Source organism: Haemaphysalis longicornis, unplaced genomic scaffold (assembly GCF_048455015.1).
Source record: "Haemaphysalis longicornis isolate Haplotype H1 unplaced genomic scaffold, Haemaphysalis longicornis Haplotype H1 scaffold_2, whole genome shotgun sequence".
In the NCBI taxonomy this organism is placed as follows: Eukaryota; Metazoa; Arthropoda; class Arachnida; order Ixodida; family Ixodidae; genus Haemaphysalis; species Haemaphysalis longicornis.
Genome location: NW_027526295.1, coordinates 175,554,881 through 175,574,261, shown reverse-complemented (window position 1 = coordinate 175,574,261; position 19,381 = coordinate 175,554,881). Strand labels below are relative to the sequence as shown.

Below are 19,381 nucleotides of genomic sequence, written 5' to 3'. Positions count from 1 at the left end.
GGGTGCCCGAGGCTGCAGCCTCCGTAGAACCCCCATTAATACGGCACTGCAGTGATCGGAGGCGCAATTTATATCACTGTAGTTGCGTTTTGTTTACAGTCCCTTGGTAACCATTTGGTTAAACGGATGGTCTGCCTGTAGTTTGTCATCCGCCTTACAGGCCCTGCCCAACCCCACTTATTTCGCTTAATTTGTTTTCTCCGTGAGACAAACGCCTGAAACTGTAATCGAATAAAAAAGTTGGTGATAATTTTCAGCGAACATAAAGTATTTTTCCGAACAATTTGTTGGAGCAAAGGACAACTGCGCAAATCTTGTGTTTGAGCTATGTTTGAGCGCACGACCCATATGCGTATACAGTACATAAATATGTGCTAAAATGCTCTTCGTCTATCAGTCCTGGTGAAGAAAGATACAGCATATAATGTTGTAATATAAAATAATACAAGACCTAGGATACAGACATAACATACAACAAATAACATATTTTTTACCTAAATAAAATATCAAGCCTTTTCCTCCGCGATAATGCAGAAACGTTAGAATTTGCGCCTGCGAAACAGCCGAAGAGCGGGGCTCTTCGTTTGTGACCTCCTCCTTTACGAACGAATTTCATCTCACCTTCGCTAGTTCGCCGAGATAGCTATCCCTCTATTAACACAGCAATTGCATTAGCACCACAAAACCGTCGTGTTCATGCAAACAAAATTTTGCGATGACTGCGTGTTTAGTTATAGGCGGACTGCGACCGTCATTTTTAGCGGATTTTAACGCACATTAACACCCTTAAACCCGTGAATCATTGTCTATGACTAACGCCCTTACACTCTAGCAAAAAAACAATGAAAAACAGATCAGCGCAGCTTTTCAAGTCATTCCAGCTGACAGAATTATCACCGAGTTTGCTGCAGCCAGAAAATCGTAGTGGACGTGAGAGTAAAGTTTATTATAGACAGGGGAAAAAATGCTGAACGTGGTCGGATTCTTCATTTGGGAATCCCGCTGGAGTTTGGTGCCTTCGCGCGTTCTGCCAGAGGAAGCTAGTGTAGGGGCTGGAGCTGAACAATTTTCTCTCCCACTGCTTTTTGGAAGGGTTATAAAGATTAGGGGAATTCCGGTTTCCTTGACCGGCCGATGCGATGTGGGAGAAGGTACAGACCTCATTACGTGTGGGCACGAGGGACTATATAGGTGGTATTCATTGAAAAGTTTAGCTGTCAATTGGCAACACTGGAAATGGCCATAGAAATGGGCATGGCACGGAAATGGAAATGGACAACACTGGAAATGGACATGGCGCGGCTTGTGCCACTGCACCCGCACGCCCAATAAAAAAAAAAAAAACACCGGCGTGCGTCGTCTGCCACTTTTCGACCCGATTATTAATCCCACTCACATTGGAGTCGAGGCATTACTTTCATGTGCTAAAAAACACCGGCGTGCGTCGTCTGCTACGTTTCGACCCGATTCTCAACGGTGGCGTCAACAGAGGTGTTATAAATCGCACTCACATTGGACTCGAGGCATTACTTTCATGTGCTTAGCAAGTATTAACTCTATGGGTTAGCACGGACAAGTACCACCATCCCGCGGAAACCGACGCAACCAGTGACGGCATACTCACATGGTTGCCAGCATGCGTGCCTCGTGAGTGAATACAAGCTATAGGGCGGGATTGACGGCACAGCTGTTTAGATAGAAGAGCGAAAGTGCCTCGTAAGGATGCGCAACCTGCGGTCCTCAAATGTCTTTCGAAGAGAATAGTGTGTCGCTGCCGGGAAACATTTGAGCACGATAAAGCAGGCAAGCTTTTACGTACGATGAAAAAAAAAAAAAAAAAAGCAACGTGTTGCGTTGATTCAAGTCATGCGACAGCTGTTGGAACCTTGTCAAAACTTATAGTCATTCGAATCAAATCAATACTGCGAGCCATTACGAACCATTGCAAGCCGCCGGCACAGTGGCACGCCAAACATTACGACCTTTAGCAGCCGAGCAAGCTCGTACGAACGCGCTCATGAAAACAACAGGCCATCGTATTTACGTTTTTCTGCGTAATGCTCATTAATGAAATGCTATTGTTCCATATAAAGTCACCCTGAGGCTATTTTGTGGCAAGGGGGAAGAAGGGGGCGGGGGCATTGGCGAAGCTTGCGCAGGGCTGGAGAAATAGCAGAGTAAATGCATAGCTTATGCTTTCGGAGTAAAGTATACCGACCAAGCCGCCTCGAGACGAGAATTTCCCATGTGGCTCCATACACCATGCTAACTCGAACAAGCGAACTTTCTTCGCGTTACCGCCAACTCGGTCACCAGATCAAGCTGAAGCCTTATCACAATACGGCTGCTTACCAGTTTTGGCACTACACGGGATCCTGTACCAATAAATATTTTCACTGGCTCGGCTCCGCTCGGCAACAACCTCAGCTGAGTCTCCGAGCCTGTATGCCAATGTAAAAAGTGCCACAAGCTGGTGCTAACCTGGCTCGACCAGGGTTTCTTGTTCGCGTTCATTGTAAACCCCGCTCATTATTGATCATAGAAAAGCTCAGCTGGCCGCTACGTAACAATGTCCAAGGCAGGGGCAAGGCTTGATTACGCTTGTACCCAGGTGTTTGACGGAAATAAGTGAAAGAAGATGGCTCGGTTGCGAGGCCAGCACCCGCCTTCCAGGTATTGACTACCTTGGCCAACATAACAAGGGTACAGGCCACTTTCAAGGATTCGAAGGCTACAAACAAACGCGCTGATATTGTGATTCATGCGCGACGTACTGTATACAGACACACTCTCGCGCCTCTTTTTTCATCTCTTTATCCTTTACGCAGGGTTCAAGACCACTCTAGTCACCTAGTTGTTCAGTGCGTGCACTCCGCAACCATCTATGGGCGTTGCCCAGTGGTACTACGCTCCAGCTCAGTGCTCTCAAGAGTCCTGGCTATGGTGACCAAGTTACTTCGGAATCACCAGCTTCGAGTATATTCCGGAACATCTAGGCACATGACACCTCGAAGCCCAACCCATTCATTCTTCAAAAAACCCTGAAAGAACGGTAGTTTAAAGACGATACATCGACTGAAGGTCTTTTGACGACTGTATGTACCAATCAGTCTGAAAGATGGTCGCGTATCTTCTCCTTTCGTTGCAAATGTAGACGAAAGACGATAGTCGACTGCAGCCCCTGGCAAGTAAATGCATCCCTTCTCTTTCCCGCTCACCTCTGATGCTGTTCAGGTCTCGTTACTCCCAAGATAACACGCTGGTGGTTTGCTCAAGTCAATTTCAATCTACCGCGTTCCACTGCTAAAAGTCGGGTGCCTCGATGCCAGCGCTGACGTACGGCGGAGACGCGCGTGAATCGGGGCACCTACTCTAACGTTTATAGAACCACGTTTCCCTACTCCACGAGCGTTTCCAGCGGGACGTAGAAGCTATCTAGTGGAACCTTTTGTTACTGTTGCCGTTTTATTTCATAAATGCCGACCGTTTTCTGCAGCTGATGTAGTATTTCACTTGCCATCGTAAAAACCAAGCATCCATGAATTATTTAATAAATGAACATCGCAAATATCACTTATGTATCGCTTTTCTGCCTTATATTTTCGTAATGTCTTGTCCTTGTTCAAGTATGAACATTGACACCGGACTTCGACGTTTAGATTTGGCTGTGGGTATATAAGACTACTGCACAGCTCTTGTTTCACTTTGGCCTGCTGGCTGAATCGAGTCACAGACAGACAGACAGACACAAATTACGCCCACCTACCCTCGCGGGAACCCTGGTGTGATGCGACGCTGAGGGGGGGGTTCAAGCGCAAGTGGAGAGCAACCGTCGACCGAAAGGCCGCCGGAGAGCGGCACACCGGTTATATGCGCAGCGCGCCCGAAGGAGAGGAGACCACGCGCAGCACCGCGCGCAGCGCCGCCCACCGGCGGAGTCGTGTCCCAGAGCACGGAGGTAGCTAACGTGGAGACGAAGTTTCTTGACAACGACGGTAGTAGTGCGAGTGTTGTGGCAGGCACGATAGGCTTCCTGCGAGCCCGTGTAGACTCGGTAGTGATGGAAGCAATGTTGCCCCGTTTGGTGTTGAGCCAAACTGACGTGCTCGGCAAAATCTACGATGGCCCACAGTTCTGCAAGGGAGCTGCTGACGGCTTCACAGGTGAGGTGGAGTTTGTTTCCTCGCGTTGTTGTGTCATGGCTTGCCCATGCCGTGGTGAACATTGGCTGCTGCTCCTGCTCACCGATTGCTGCATCTACATAGATGACATGGGTCTTGCGAGTAAGGTCGTTGCCATCGATGAGTTGCCTTGCTTGGGTGTCGTGTCGTCTTGCGAAAGCTTGTCTCCTTGCCGTTTGTTCTTGTCCCATGTTCTTAGGTAGCGGCTTGGAGTCTACGATGTCGATGTGCTCCCAGGGGGGAGATATTTCTGGGAGCCGTGGTATGTCGAGATGTCAAACCCAACTTTTTCCAGAGTGAATCTGCCTGCTTTAGTGGACTTTAATCACGCAATATGCGTGAGTTCATGAGTAGACATTAGGTCCGCTAGGTCACTCAACGCGCTGCAGCTTTTGAGAGCCGAAAGGGGCGTATATTTTGGAAGCCTGGTTATCACCCTCCTGGCTTCATTATTTAGGCGCTCAAGAAGGCTTAGCTGCGTGCTCGTGGTCGGATGGAACGGTGCTCCGTATATGATACGGGAGTGTACAAATGCACGTACAAAATGACGCAGTTCGTTCTCTTTGACTCCTCTCGTGCGGCTGGCGATCCTGCGTAGGACTTGGATGACTTGTTTGGTGACACGAACTGTCCGGCCAAACCAGGTGGATGCTATGTACTGCTCGTCGAGAAACATCCCGAGTATGCGTATGGAGCGTTTTCTAAGGATAGGCCTTTTCCCAATTGTGAGGTGGACGCTATAGCCTTGTCCTCATCCTTGGATGGGGTTTTCCTGCCACCGTGGATGACCACAAACTCTGTCTTCTCGGGTGCCAGCGTTAGCCCTATCTGCTCTGTGTAGCTTTCGACAGTATCCAGGGCCGCTTGTAGTGCCTGCTCTTCTGCACCTAAAGAACCTTGCTTGGTCCAGAGCGTCACATCTTCTGCGTAAATTGCATGTTCGACGTTTTCGATGTTGGCCAGTCTTCCAGGAAGCGCCGCCAGCGCTACGTTGAATAACGTAGGAGCGATGACAGAGCCTTGAGGGACTCCTACCCGGTTGTAATGAAAGCGACTGAGGGAACTTTGGACCTGGAAAGTTCGATCCCGAGGGAAAGCGGCAATGAAATTGTGCATGTATCCCTTGATACCAAGATCTCTTACGGCTTGCATGATCGAGGTGTGAGGAAGGCCATCAAAGGCCTTCCTAATGTCAACACCTACGACCATACGGGGACATGTCGACAACGGGTCAAGAACGTCTTCTTTGAGGCGTAACATGATATCTTGCGTCGTCAGACCGGAGCGGAACCCGTATTGTGTGGGGGCAAGAAGGCTACGCTCCTCCAGCCACCATATGAGGCGAGCGTTAACCATGCTCTCCAAAAGCTTAAACAAGCATGACGTAAGGGATACCGGTCGCAAGTTCCCCAGGCAGTTCTTTGCCCGGCCTCGGTAGTCCCAGGACACTCCGGAATACCAGGAAACGACCGGGCCCGCCGACTAGCGCGCTTTACTTCTATCCGCGCAGACGAAACCCCCCGAGCGATTTTCCAGCCGGTTAGCCGACTACGTGGAGACGCACAATCAGTGGCTAGATCCCGCAATAACGGTATCTTTTGCCAAGCAGCACCGACGCACCTTTCTACGCAGCGCGGGCAATCCACTTAATATCCCTCCACTTCCTCGCAAGGCTGCTACCCGCTGGCAGCAAGTTACGCTCCGGCGGGTACAGACTGGCCCCCTCCTTACCCCCTACCTTTTGCAGCGCTTCCGAAGCAAGGAAAGCAGCCGTTCCCTCGACCAGCCCAACACTGGAATGTGCAGCCAATGTGGAACCCGGGATGACCTGGAACACCTCCTGTGGTTCTGCCCGCTGTACTCGGCTCCCAGAGCTCGGGCCCTGGCCTCACTACCGGGTGAGATAAGGCCTAACTCCCTTCAAAGCTGGGCTGCACCACCCCCGTGTACAGCTGCAGCGGTCGCCAACGAACTTTGGCGGTCGCTAAACCAGTTCATGGATGATGCAGAGACTCCTGCCACCGGTTCCCGGCTCGGACACACTGCCAAAACCACAGCCCGTCACGGCCGAAGCCAGTGATCAAACGACGAACCGTTTACCTCTTTTTTTCTTTCACAGCAGCCTTAGATTGGCTTCGAAATGTGAAATAAACGTGTTCAACAACAACACCGGCGGAGTGAGAGCGCGCTGGGCCGCACACCCGCAGATGTTGAGAGAGTGTGTTCGCTCTCACCTGGGCACGCGCCGGCGCCAGCGCGTAGGCCGCGGCTATGACGCAACACAATCCAACACAATCCACTTTAATCCAATCCAATCCCAATCCAATCCAATTCAATCCAAGTCAAGCCAAGCCAAGCCAAGCCAATCAAATCCAATCCAATGCCCCTCGCTAGAGAGTGTTCGCTGTCGGAGAGGAGAGGTGGAGAGTGGAAAGGCTGCGGACAACAACGGACGCACGCAGGAAGGACAGGGCCGCCGACAAGAGATGCTCTCAGCGTCGCATCTAAAATTTCTGCGTTTAGGTAGCCCAAGAAAGACTATCGTCTTTAAAACATGAGAACACGCGTGTGAACGCATTTTGGCGCACAGCCTGTAAGGGACTTTTGTGCATAGCGTGTAGATTTTAAAGAATTTGCTTCACCCAAAGCATTGAGGAAATGCAAGAAAGCAAGCTTGCGAGGCGGAATACTGATTGGATGAGACACGTGGACCGCCAACGTATAACTGAAAGAAAAATTCTGTTTCCGCTCCGCTAAAAGTAAATTATTTCATCTCATCTGATCGGGCGTTTATTCACGACGTAAAAAATACATGAGAAACTTAAATTCTTCCCAACACCTCTTGTCTTGTTACCAGAAAACTGAATTATAGTATTTTCAAACCTTGCTTTTATACCCTTTGTATAATGTATGATAACAATCTGCATCTGGGTATTGTTGCTCGACCATAGAATGCATGAAGACCGAGAATCAATTCATTGCCAAATACGCACAATATCACAAAAACACCTCTCTAAAGTTTGTTCTCTCTCTCCCTACTTGACTTTGTGGATTATAAAAATGCCCTTGAGGACAAGCCGCTCCAGCCACGGAAGCATTGCGGGATCAGAGAAATAGCGGGGCTTACTTAGGGTTCCCGGAGGACATGGTTTGAACATTTACAGCATCGGGACCTTACATGAGAAGAAAAAGTAGTTTGCTTCCAGGAAGGACGTCGGACGTTGGGATACGATAGTTACAAAGCTATTTTCAGCGCTTTTAAACGGTGTTTTGAGGGAGGTATAGGCCGTTGGAATCTAAGAAAGCGGGTAGACGGGGAGCAGATAGTCAGCGTTAGATCTGAAAATGACTCCTTGCTATGCGATACCGAAGATGACTTGAGGGGAAAACGTTACCGACATAGGGACGTTTTCTACACGAAAGTAAATGTTATAAAATCTGAGAGGATGCCAAAAAATGCAAGGAAGCTCACTCTAACGCTTAAGACTTGAAGCTAGCGAAGCTGTACAGAACCTAAACAACCATTACCACGGTTTAAGTCCACGATTGCAGCCGACTTGCATCTTATTCGCCGCCGCAACAACCTTTTCTTCTTTATTTTTGCTATATGGAGGCTCACTTTAACGCTTACGTGATAATAATTAGTGTCCAAATTAGACTGAGAGAAACCCAACGTTGAACCGAGCGTCGGCTCCCGACGGACGTTCCCGCTGCTGATGAGCGGTATCGGCTTGACGCTGCGTGACATTCACATCGAACATTTATTCTTTAATTTCTTCGAACAATGGGTAATGGCAGAATATTCGAAAGTACTGCAATAATTTATCAGTAAAGAGCCCGACCACTGGCGGCTCCCGTTATGTGATAGGCTCAGGTACTTCCGCATTTTCTGTCGGCATCAGCCGAGTTCGCCCTCAATGGCGTTTATTTATTTATTTATTTATTTATTTATTTATTTATTTATTTATTTATTTATTTATTTATGTTTGTTTGTTTGTTTGTTTGTTTGTTTGTTTGTTTGTTTGTTTGTTTGTTTGTTTGTTTGTTTGTTTGTTTGTTTGTTTTCCCTCAAGGCCCAAGAGCATTAAAGGGGGCAGTGAGTGTATCCTACATACAAGTAAAAAAAATCACGAGCTTTTGATTCACGTTTTATGCTTTCCCACAATAAATTTGACAACTGAGTAGTTTTATTTTAATTCAAAGTTTCAAACGGCATAAGAAAGCTCGAAGAGCGCTTTGGGATTTGGTTGTTTTCTTGCCACTACCAGAGTCCTTCAATGTAAAGCATTGAAGGACTCTGCCACTACGCAGGAAACGTTTCGCCTGCGTCGCAAGATACCGTGCGAAGAGTCAAGTCGGCGCTGCTCAATTGTACGAATATGCAGGGCGTCGGCTCCTGTATCCAGCAAGGATTCAAACAAAGAGAACAAGCCAGCTGGCAACACCTGACAACCGGGAAAAAAGTGCAAGAACAGGTATCAAAGAACAAAATGGAATGCAGGCCTCCTTTCTGCAGCAGGCGATTGTGGGCCGAGGCACAAGACATTCCAATACTCGGGGACCGCTGCAAGCAGTGTGCAACCGAGTTCTTGTAACGCTGCAGAAAGTATTGCTCGAAAGTATTGTATCACACACGCTTACGTTGTTACAGTATGCGTGTATGTGAACGTGCACAATAGGGTCGCGAAAAAATGCCAGGTGGGATCAGGACCTTCTATTATTTTTAAGTCTAATACAAGTCTAATACAAGGCATTCAAACAGTGCCGGTGCTTATTGAGTCCAAGGGCTCGAGACGTGTTCTATTGAAACTCACAAACTCACAGGTACGTCATAAACACTTCGTTCATAAAATCACAGATTAAACAACGTTCTCATTATAGCGCCAAACTGGCCCAACTTCCCACCCTTTTACACGTTCCCCATTTCTATGTACTATTTACAACAAAGGAAAGATAATTTTGAATGCCACAGTGTAGTCAATACGGAGTAGCTAAACAGTATAGTTGTATTTCAAAGTCAAAAATCAATATTATTTCGTAGAGATCGCAAGAATTTTCAGCCTTCATCAGCAAATCTCGTATTCTACCTTAATCGTGTCGTAACTATGCGAGCGCACAGAACCAGTTTCGATAACTACGATAGACGTTTTGTGCGCAAAAGATGCCTCCGAGTGCTACACGCAACGTCGTCTGCGTTTTTCTGCGCTCACATTGCGTAGGCTTTCGCCATATATTTGTATGTGCATAAACAATGTAAGTTTTGTACATGTACCATCTGCGTGCAGCGATAGGGAAAGCCAGTTCTTGAGGAAGATAATGAGATGCAGCCCGGAGCAAATATTATTGCCAAAAAGTGGGGAACACAGAAATAACATTCATCATCCCCACCACCACCACCACTATCATCATCATCATCAGCAGCAGCAGCAGCAGCAGCCTGGTTGTACCCACTGCAGGATGAAAGCCTCTGAGTCCCAAAGATCTCAAGCCACGCCTATCGAGTGCTAGCTGAGCCCATGCTTTCCCCCCAAATTTTCGTAGTTCATCCCCCGATCGAGTTCTCGGCCGACCCCTATTGCGTTTGCGGTCTATTGGCAGCCACTCTGTAAAACGGATGGTGCAGCTGCTGTCCCACATGCGAATCACGTGACCGGCCATGCACATTTCCTTCGCTTAATGCGAAGTAACATTAATTTCATACAAATCAAGAACTAAACAAACAATTTACATACGGTTTCGCTGCGCCAACCACAGAATAAAGTGCGAATTCAGGATAAATTACTGCCTATAAGGCGTTGTACATTACCCAACGCAGATATTGAAGCTTAATTTTCCATTCAGGTCGTAACAAACCTTCCAACCGAGATTTTGTATAGGTTATGTGCAGATCGAAATTGGTTAAACTCTACTCTAAGCTTTACTCTACGTACGCTAATATCAAGCCGGGCCCATTGAAAATACACTTATGTGGAATGAATAATTATAGTACTGCATTGGCAGACGGACGGGTTGAAAGTAATTTAAACAATCAGCCTCGGCTGTGCTGTTCTGAAGTATTTTGATAATTATATGTCGTTTCATTTATGACTAGACTGTCATGACTGCATCGCTTTATATAGTATTGCCACAAATGTACAGGATTGGTTCTTAGTCTATCTTTAATTTTTTAAAGTTACCGTCTCTTGCCTGTTTTATACCTTTTTGGGATTCTTGAGAAATCTGGTATTATTCTTGACAATGACTAGTGAATTCATTGTGTCTGAATTTAGCAAATTATTGTTTTTTTTTTCTTTTGATTAACCACAAAATGAGTGATCTCACCCACGGCTTTATTCATTTTTTTTAGTTTTGCAGAATATTCCTAATATTTATACATCTAATAAAGTTCCTGTAAAATCTTGAATTGGGGCGTAACCGCATCTCGACACGTTAGCGCCACTTTTGCCGGAATATTTGGTGACTTTAGTGTCCTTCAACATGGCGAACTAGGCTAGCCTCGGAACAGCTCAATGACCAGTTGGCGTTGGTGAATCTGGCCCGGAACATTCTCGACGCCTAATGTTGCGTTTGAATGAAGTTCTTTCCTCGTCCTCCTCCCCATCCTCAACATAGATTTTGGATTCGGGGGCTGACGATGCCTATACAACCGAACCAACTGGAAAAATAAAGTTCTTCTGTACTTAGCAAACTCAACGAGACAGTCGGTATAATGCGCCGACATCACTTTTATTTCCGTGTATTCGTTAATGTACTGACAAATAATTTTCCGTCTTCACTTTCAGTCCATTACGGGATTCCTGTATGGGAAATGACGACGCTACAACCTACGGCGACGTTTACAGTTTCGCGAAAACATGTGCTAAGTGTAACGTGCGAAGTACCCTGTCTCTCATACACTCCTGAGCTGTTCCGCAAGCATATCACCATGCCAGAGAAGTCCAGGGGTAACTACAAGCTATGTCGTCAATGTGAACTTCCTATAGAAAGAAAGGATAAACCATTAAGTAATTCACACCAATTGCAACAAAACGAAGTAGTTTTTAATCCAAATTCCCAGATCTTTGAAGCCTGGACAAGTACCGCTCGAATTATAGACACACACGCTGAGTTTCGCGCTGCCTGATGGTTAATGCCGAAGTTGACGAACTTTTCTTGGAAGGCTTCCGCAATATTTTTGTATAATTCATGCAGTTTTTTTTATGTTTTGCTCTTTTTGAAACATGCTGTTCGTTTCCTATGTGTGGGTTGTCGTTCAAGCTGTTTTTACAGCTTCTTCTATTGGTCACACCTCGAATAAATTTTCTCTGTGAAATGGAGATTTAGATTTTTTAAAAAGGATGGCACGGGTACATTCTCCTTTGTATAGCCTCTGTACGGCAAAGGTAGGTTTAGCAAGCTGAAGAACATTTGTGGAGGGGGATTGGTGACGAGTACGAGAAAGTGCGTACATCCTTTTTTTTTGCCAGAGCGAGGCAGAAACAAAATTCTGCGATAAAAAACAAGAAAACTGGGAGAACTTTAGTGCCGCAAAAGTAATTAAGCGCGCCAATACCAGGCAAATATAAAATTATTTGCAAGGAACATATTACATGGCGTTCGAAATATTTACATCAAACCAAGTTACCCTCGAAATTCTCCAGCTTACACTAGGCTTAAACTAAACTTGGCTAATTATGCGTGCTAACACCGTGGGCTTATATACGGTCGTTAACTTCATGTCTCCTTTCAAGAAGAAGGAGGGGAGGGTTGCAGGTGGCATTAAACATCTCGATCAAACCTTGGAACAAAAGAATGAAAAAACTGCAGGCCTTATCTTCGCTACGTGCCTTTCTACAAAAGAAAAGTAATTTTGAGTTAGTTTGGGCATTCACATCAGAAACAAATATAAGGTTCATTTGCTAACGCAAATGAACCTTAGCTGTAAGCAGCTGATAGTAGCACGGCTGGAAGTAAGGAGGCAGGGCATGCCCTTGCTCGAACTCCTCTGTTGACGGCCCAGTATGTCGCAGGTTAAACAGCAGCTCGTCTTTGGGATGGTGTTAGAGGAAGTAGTTTATCTGCGATTGAGTGAGTTGAACATAGGCGATTACTCTCCATCTCCGCAAACATAAAATAATCTTTTTTTCTTGCTTTGAAGAAATCATCCTGATACGTCAACAAAACAAACATACCGGTGTTTTCCGGATAGGCAGTGTTGTACACCTTAGCAGACATACCCTACATAGCACAGCGATCCTGTGTCATCCCAGACATAACCAAATTACATTTCACTAATAAGTTAGCTGCTTCCGAGAACCTCAAACTAAAGCAATCCATTCTTCATAAATCGAGCATGCACAAGGAGTATATATACTATGATTAAATACACGTTTGTTGAGTAGCCTATTGTGTGTAAATAAGTACGCAAAGAAAAAAAATCGATCTCGAGTCAAATGCATTTCGAGCCTGTCTGTCCCCTGATGTCGAACCGCAGCCGAGGTTACGAGACAAGCGGAACACGGTGGAGCAGTGATAACCGAGCTTCCGAGTAGTATATCTCCTTCACTTCTGCGGTGGGTTCAACCTTTTTAACGAGAAAAATCTCTGGGCTCATTATAGAAAAAAATGGCCACGTATCTGCCACTTTCGTTGCAAATGTCGACGAAAGACGATAGTCGACTGGCGCCCCTGCCAAGTACATGCCTCCCTTCTCTTTTCTGCTCACCTCCCACGCTGTTCCTCTCCCGTCTGGTTCTCCCCAAACCCGCTAAAAGTTTGCTCAAGTCAATTTAAATTTGCCGCGTTCCACTGCTCCGATTCGGGTGCCTCGATGCCAGGGCTGCCGTACGGCGGAGACGCGCGTGAATCGAGGCGCCCTACTACAACGTTTACCACGTTGCCCTACTCTACGAGCGTTCCAAGCGGAACGCGAAACCTATCTAGTGGGATCTTTCGTTGTTCTTGCCATTTGATTTTTTAGAATTCCGCCAGGTAGCGCGGGCAACAGCAGGCGACGGTTTTCTGCAGTCGATGTAGTATTTTATTTGCTATCGCAAAAAGCAAGCATCCGTAAAATTTTAATAAAGCAACACTTCAAATATCACTCATGTATTGATTTTCTGAATGTTGATAAGTATGACCATAACACCGGTGTTAGACGTTTAGATTTTGCTGTGAGTATATAAGACTAGTGCGCAGCATCTCTTTCACTTAGGCTGGCTGGCTGAATTGAGCTCACAGTCCCAACGTGATCACAAATCCATGGCAGGCAACGGGAACGTAAGTTAGCGCAAGTTCCCATTGACTGCGACGCGTCATAGCATCATAGTCATGAGGGAATTCAGCTTTGCCTCGTAGATGATGCCCTAGATTGCGCAAGCTAGCTTTAGGCGCATCACCTTGCGTCGTTGCTAGCTTATACGCAGCAAAACACTCCAATACACAACGCAGCGGCACTCAATTCCGCAACATTTGTCCGTAGCAACACTAAGCTGAGTGATATGACTCAGCGACACGCTCAGAGACAACTAATGCTCCCGCATTTACACATCCTAAGAATTGCTTAGGTGCCACTTGTAGTTTTTGTTAACAGTGGGTGAAACTGACAATCGCATAGTGCTACCATCCGAACTCAGGATGGAGTAGCAAGAATCGAATAATAAATGTCTTAAACGTCGCCCTTAAAGTGTAAAGCAGGCAACGGTGCTTGTGTCATTTTCCATGACCTTTACAAAAAAAAAAGAAGAAGAAAGGCTGCACTTGACAATATTAATGAACGACCCCTGCTGTTAGGATGTTTCACGCGGCAAAGGAGCTTCATCATGTTCACTTTGCTCCCGCTTTTTTTTTTTTCTGCTTGGGCTTTTTCTGTGAAGTGTTTTCAAGTAAATGCGCGCTGAACAGCGGCAAAGAAGAGTTGACAGCACTGCGTTTGGTTCCCTGTTTTCGCTTGTGGTCAAGCATTCCTCTTAATACAGAAAGAAGTCTGAGTGCAGTGGTCTGAACATCCCACAAATAAAAATCCCGCACATCTCACTCTATTATAATTGCTTGAAAGCAACCGGAGCACTCACGAGAGAGAGAGAAAAAAAATCGACACAATTTTGGAGTGGGAATTGTCTGACGTATGCGCAAGGCGCTACCAGAGCGCCTTTAATGTTGTCTTCACTACTATATACAAGTGTGTCGCTGAGAATACATTCTCAGGGGCAATCAAAGAAGTGTGATGGCCCCATCGCCTTCTCCATAAGACCGCATGAAACGTCGTACACGGAGCCCCTTTAAAAACGGCTTCACGATCTGACACAAACGCATTGCTGTGAGGACATAGCCTCAGTGGCAGTATAAGCGGTATTTTACGAAAATGCGAAGGCCCCTTGGGGCCATCTCTTAATTACCATTTCCGTATGCGGCGGTATTTTGACAAATCAAGCCTTACAGACGGACCGGCGGCGTTTCTCGGTGAGTGAATGTAGAAATGCTTATTAGCATTTAAGGAACTTTATCAAGCTGCTTCGCTCGGACGTTTAGATTGCATTTCGTACACTCAAAAGCAATGACGACAACCGCTGTGGGCGTTGGCCTTTTTGACGAAAGCCGTGCTACGCAGCTGATTCACAATTTCTCTCACCTTTTCCGACGAGAACTGACGCGGGCTTTGAACGCTGCCAGTCGGAGCCACATTGAGCCGCCGGAATCGGTATAGTTTATAGCCACTTAATCCACGTCTCGTCCGGCGCGGCTCAACGGTATCCTGTTAGTTTTCCGGCAAACCGGTGTTCCGTCGCTAGCGGCCAGCATCACAAGAGCGCCGCAATGAATCCGAGCGTATACGTGAGCGATGATCGAAATGAGCGGCGCCGAAGAGGCAGGCGGCCTTGTTCTCGGATTTCCTCGCGTTTGGACGCGGCGAAAGTGGCGCGGGAGCAGGCTTTGTCAACTCGCGACACCACCACAGTCGCGTGCGCGTCTTGTGCGCGGCAAAGACAGCTTCTTCGCTCGGCGTTCGGCGAAACAGAGTGCTCGAGTTCGTCGAGATTTCTGCGCGCACAAGCAATGGGAGTCATACGACATCTGTTCCTGGCTCCGGTAAAAAAGCATCGAAAAAGATAGAAATTATGCTTATTGTTCTTTTCCGCACGGAGCACCTCCGCTTCTCCTGTTACAAAGTCACGTGCCATTGCTGCTGCCCTTTTGTGCCTGACTCGCACCTATCGCGTCGTGAATGCACATAATACGCGCAGTCGTTGCTTCATTTCGGGAGCAATGGGACTAAGTTATGTCTTTTTTGCGGTAAGCTGGTTAGATGCTATGAATGGGGAAAGATGAACTCCTTATAAACCCTGGATCATGGGGGGTGAACAGAAAGAAATATTGCGTACAGACGGTAGAATGTGCATGGTTCAATCGCACGTTTTTGGACCTTTTTAGATTGTTTTTCTCACAGCACTGGCGCTTCAGAGCGAATGTCGTGTCGTCAGTCTTGTTGAGTGTAGAGATTCCTTTAAACATTAGAGGCGTTTTATTTATTTATTTATTTATTTATTTATTTATTTATTTATTTATTTATTTATTTATTTCAGGAAGCGAACGAGGCAGCTGAGGGGATGAACCTGAAAATGCATGAGCAGTTTTTGTCTATCGGCTACCTATCTTCACACTTGCAGAAAGCTTCGATCGTGTCGTTGAACGATTTAAAATGTACCAATTAAGTTTATTGTAACCAACACGATACACGTCATTTCAAACCATAAGGGAATCCTGTCGCTATAACCTTCACAATACTTTTTTTCTGAGAGTTCTCTCCCTGGTCTGTTTCTCTCTCTCTCTCTCTCTCTCTCTCTCTCTCCAGTGTATTTTAAGAATACTGCCTTTTTCAGACATGCCAGCCTCTGTTAAAATGTGTGCGATCAGTTGTGTGTAAACTCTTCAAGTCTCAAGCAACGCTCTAGGGGCAATACTAATTCTGCTTGAAGATGAAGGAGTAGAAAAGCGAACGGAAAAGTTGAGAGGTTATCCAGGCTTAGAGCGCGGATGGCTAAGTTTTTATAGAATCAGTAAGAGATGTATTTGCATACTGAGGCTTAACAGATATCTGTGATGTAAGGAATAGAAACATTCGTTTTTGTGAAGGCTTCTTGATACCGGAGGCCGTCTGCATCTATGCCGGCTCTGCTAGAGGAATACCATACCGTTAACTTCGAGTTAGGAACGAGAGATAAAAAAGGAAGGGAGACAAACGCTTCTACTCACGTGGAGTGGTGCGGGTGGTACATCGCGCGCTGCGCCATCAAGTAACAACAGCGTGGAACACATGCAACTCTGGGCATAGCAACACCCCTCTGCAATTCCAGACGGCTACGGAACTGCGCGCTGGAGCCCACTCGGTCGAGTGGCGCTATAGGGTTTCGCGCAAGCGAAGTATCGGCCCCCACGCTTCCACCAGAAAAACAAACCTAAAGATAGCGAAGCGCCTCCTGCTGTTTGACTTCGCCACTCTGCGGCAGCCGTGAGGAATTCATGCCTTCCGCGATGCAGAGTCTGCATGCTGCTGCCAGTGTTTGCCCACTTTCTGCGCACGTGTATGCGAGCGGGGAGACCGCATGGGACCGTGTATATGTACACTCTTAATAAAAAAGGTCGTAAAAAGGTAGTAACGGCCGCAATTACTAACTCCTTACGACCCTTACTACCCCGCGGTTTTGTACGTAGGCTCTGCCACTAACAACCGCATGGTTAGTAAATTAACTGAGTGTAGGAAGTAGTAGCACTAGATTAAGGTCGTGCTTATGACTAGGTTGTGCATGGCCAGTTAGTAAACGCATGTAGCTCAGAAGAGTGCTATCGCTGGGACTTTACTAGTGGGGGTAGTGGTGCTTACTGCCTGCTTCGGTTAGTAACTTTGACAAGTGCTACATTTACTACCTCCAGTTACTAAGTACCTAGTGTATACTGGGACAAGTAACTTGTTAGTATTCCATTAGTGAATGCTCCGACCTTTTTTTTTAAGAGTGTATACGTGGCCACGACGACGCTGTGTTTATTCATATCGACCCGTACTTAGCGTAACCATTTGCTCAAACGGCTAGCTTTGACGCCTTCTCTGCCGCAGCGGTTCGAGGTGCGATTACAAAGGCTGCCAATCGCGAAGTGAAAACCGGGGGAGCAGTCTCATGAATCTGGCTTGGCGTATATGTTCCAAAGTCGGTAGTCTTTCCGGGGCTACCTAAACGCGAAATCTTTTGTCTGTCTGTCTGTCTGTCTGTCTGTCTGTCTGTCTGTCTGTCTGTCTGTCTGTCTGTCTGTCTGTCTGTCTGTCTGTCTGTCTGTCTGTCTGTCTGTCTGTCTGTCTGTCTGTCTGTCTGTCTGTCACTTAATTCGACAGACCAGCCAAAAAATAGTTAACAAAAATGCTTGAACACGAAGACTGGATTGGCAAAACCATTCCAAACTACTAACACTGCTGCCACGGCTCATACATATTCGGTGCGAAGAAAACCTTACGCATATTTGAGGCAGAATGCGTATGTACATAACCGGAAGTACCGGCGTTCTTTTAGTTAAGAATACACGTTAGATTGGTATTTATGATAGCAAAAAAAAAGGAAAAGAACGCATTGAGAATGGGGGCAAAGAGGCATAAGAGGGGCGCGATAAAAGCAAGAACTAAAAGAAAATATGTCACGAGCTGCTACAAGCGCAACAAAAACAAAAGGTCGCGGCAGATGACCCGCGAGCTGTGCAAACGTAGGAAATTTTAATTGAATTAAACAAACCTCCCTTGTATTTATCATTGAAGGGAAATGAGAAAGCGGGGGGGGGGGAAGGAAGGGGGAGAGGATGGGTTGTTGCAACATTTGTCGCGAATCTAACACATATGCGGACAATTTTTCAGAGTACGTAGGGCAGATTTATGACATAATCTGACAAAGCAATGGCTGCAGCAGAAAATCTGTCTGTATGCACGGTATAACGAAATCGCTTCACGACAACTCAATCCATGTCCTTAATACCAACCGGAGTCGTTAATACAGCTTCAAAGTGCAGCGCAGTTGCTCCAAATGGTCTTAAGGGTTCGATTCCCGCCCGCCTCGAAGGCCGAATTTCTGACAAAACCGGGACAGGAATCCGTCCATGTGTCCGAATTATATATGCGCCTTAAACAACCCAAGGATGTTTAAATTAATCTACAGCTCTCAACTACGCTGCGCGCTGAAGTGCCCAGCAGTGTGACTTCTTCGGGGCTTCTAGGCTTACGTAATAGCCCTGTCATCCCTAAAGGAGGCGAATTAATAATGCCTAGTTAAACATTCCAAAACACAAGCAGAAAGTCGGCGTGTCGGACGGGGTTCCACGCGGTTGTAGGACGTTGGTATGGATGCGTATATGAAACTGTGCACAGCTCTTCCAGATAATGGAAAAGGTTTGATTCAGTGGAAACTTTCTCAGCAATGCGAACATTGAGGTACAGGGATTAGAAAGCATTACGTACATAGGGCATTCGGAGAGCACATAACAATGATCTACGGGAATGACAATCCTACACAAAGAGATTGAGAAGTCGCCTATAGCAGGAAGGTCTACAAACCACTAGACATCATTCCGCCAATATAGTTTCCTGCCTATAAGGAGGCTTGACTGGAGCAGGTCAATGGTGTGAGCAAATGTATTTTCTGCCCATTTGAGATTTTCAGTTGATATTGCCTTGTTCTTTGAGTCCGCAGAAGAACAAAAAAGATGTTTCAGGAGCTGTATTCAAAAAGCTCAGTCTTTGGACTAGCAAAAAATATGAAGAAATAGAAAGTGATATTAAACGCCCTAGAAAGGAACCTGCAATTCCGCCTAGGTAATAAAATGGTACAAAAGGAATATATATACTTATTCCTTTTATCTTATTCATTCCTCCTACTTAAATTCTAGTTCAACGTTCTTAAATTTAAGGCTTCGCACTTATAGCCAGTATTTTGTCGTTATTTTCAATACTGACTCGCCCTGCATTGCACGACCTATAGTTACCTCAACGTACACTTTGTAACTGAGTGCCAATCACCACTTTATCTAGATGTACAATACGCGGCAAATGAAAAGCCATTACGAAAATGTGAATCAGAACACGTAAAATTGAAAAATACTGTACGTTGCGGTCTAATAATGGCGCGCTATTGCTATATTCGGAAAGCCACATTTCCGGACTTCGTTTTTGTAACAAAGCCACGCGACAT

The 19,381-nt window shown here is 46.1% G+C and overlaps 1 protein-coding gene across 2 annotated transcripts in view; it reads right to left on the bottom strand.

The window, feature by feature from the left end:
* Fray (oxidative stress responsive kinase frayed) overlaps positions 1 to 16,450 on the bottom strand; it is a 132,628-nt gene extending 116,178 nt beyond the window's left edge. The window contains exon 1 of one of the 2 annotated variants that reach the window (XM_077698692.1): positions 16,413 to 16,450. In XM_077698692.1, coding sequence (XP_077554818.1) covers positions 16,413 to 16,450 — 38 coding nt within the window. Of the gene's footprint in view, positions 1 to 14,790; positions 15,078 to 16,412 lie in introns of those variants that run through there. The other variant, XM_077698694.1, reaches the window with a different exon arrangement.
* Between the last annotated feature and the right edge of the window lie 2,931 nt (positions 16,451 to 19,381).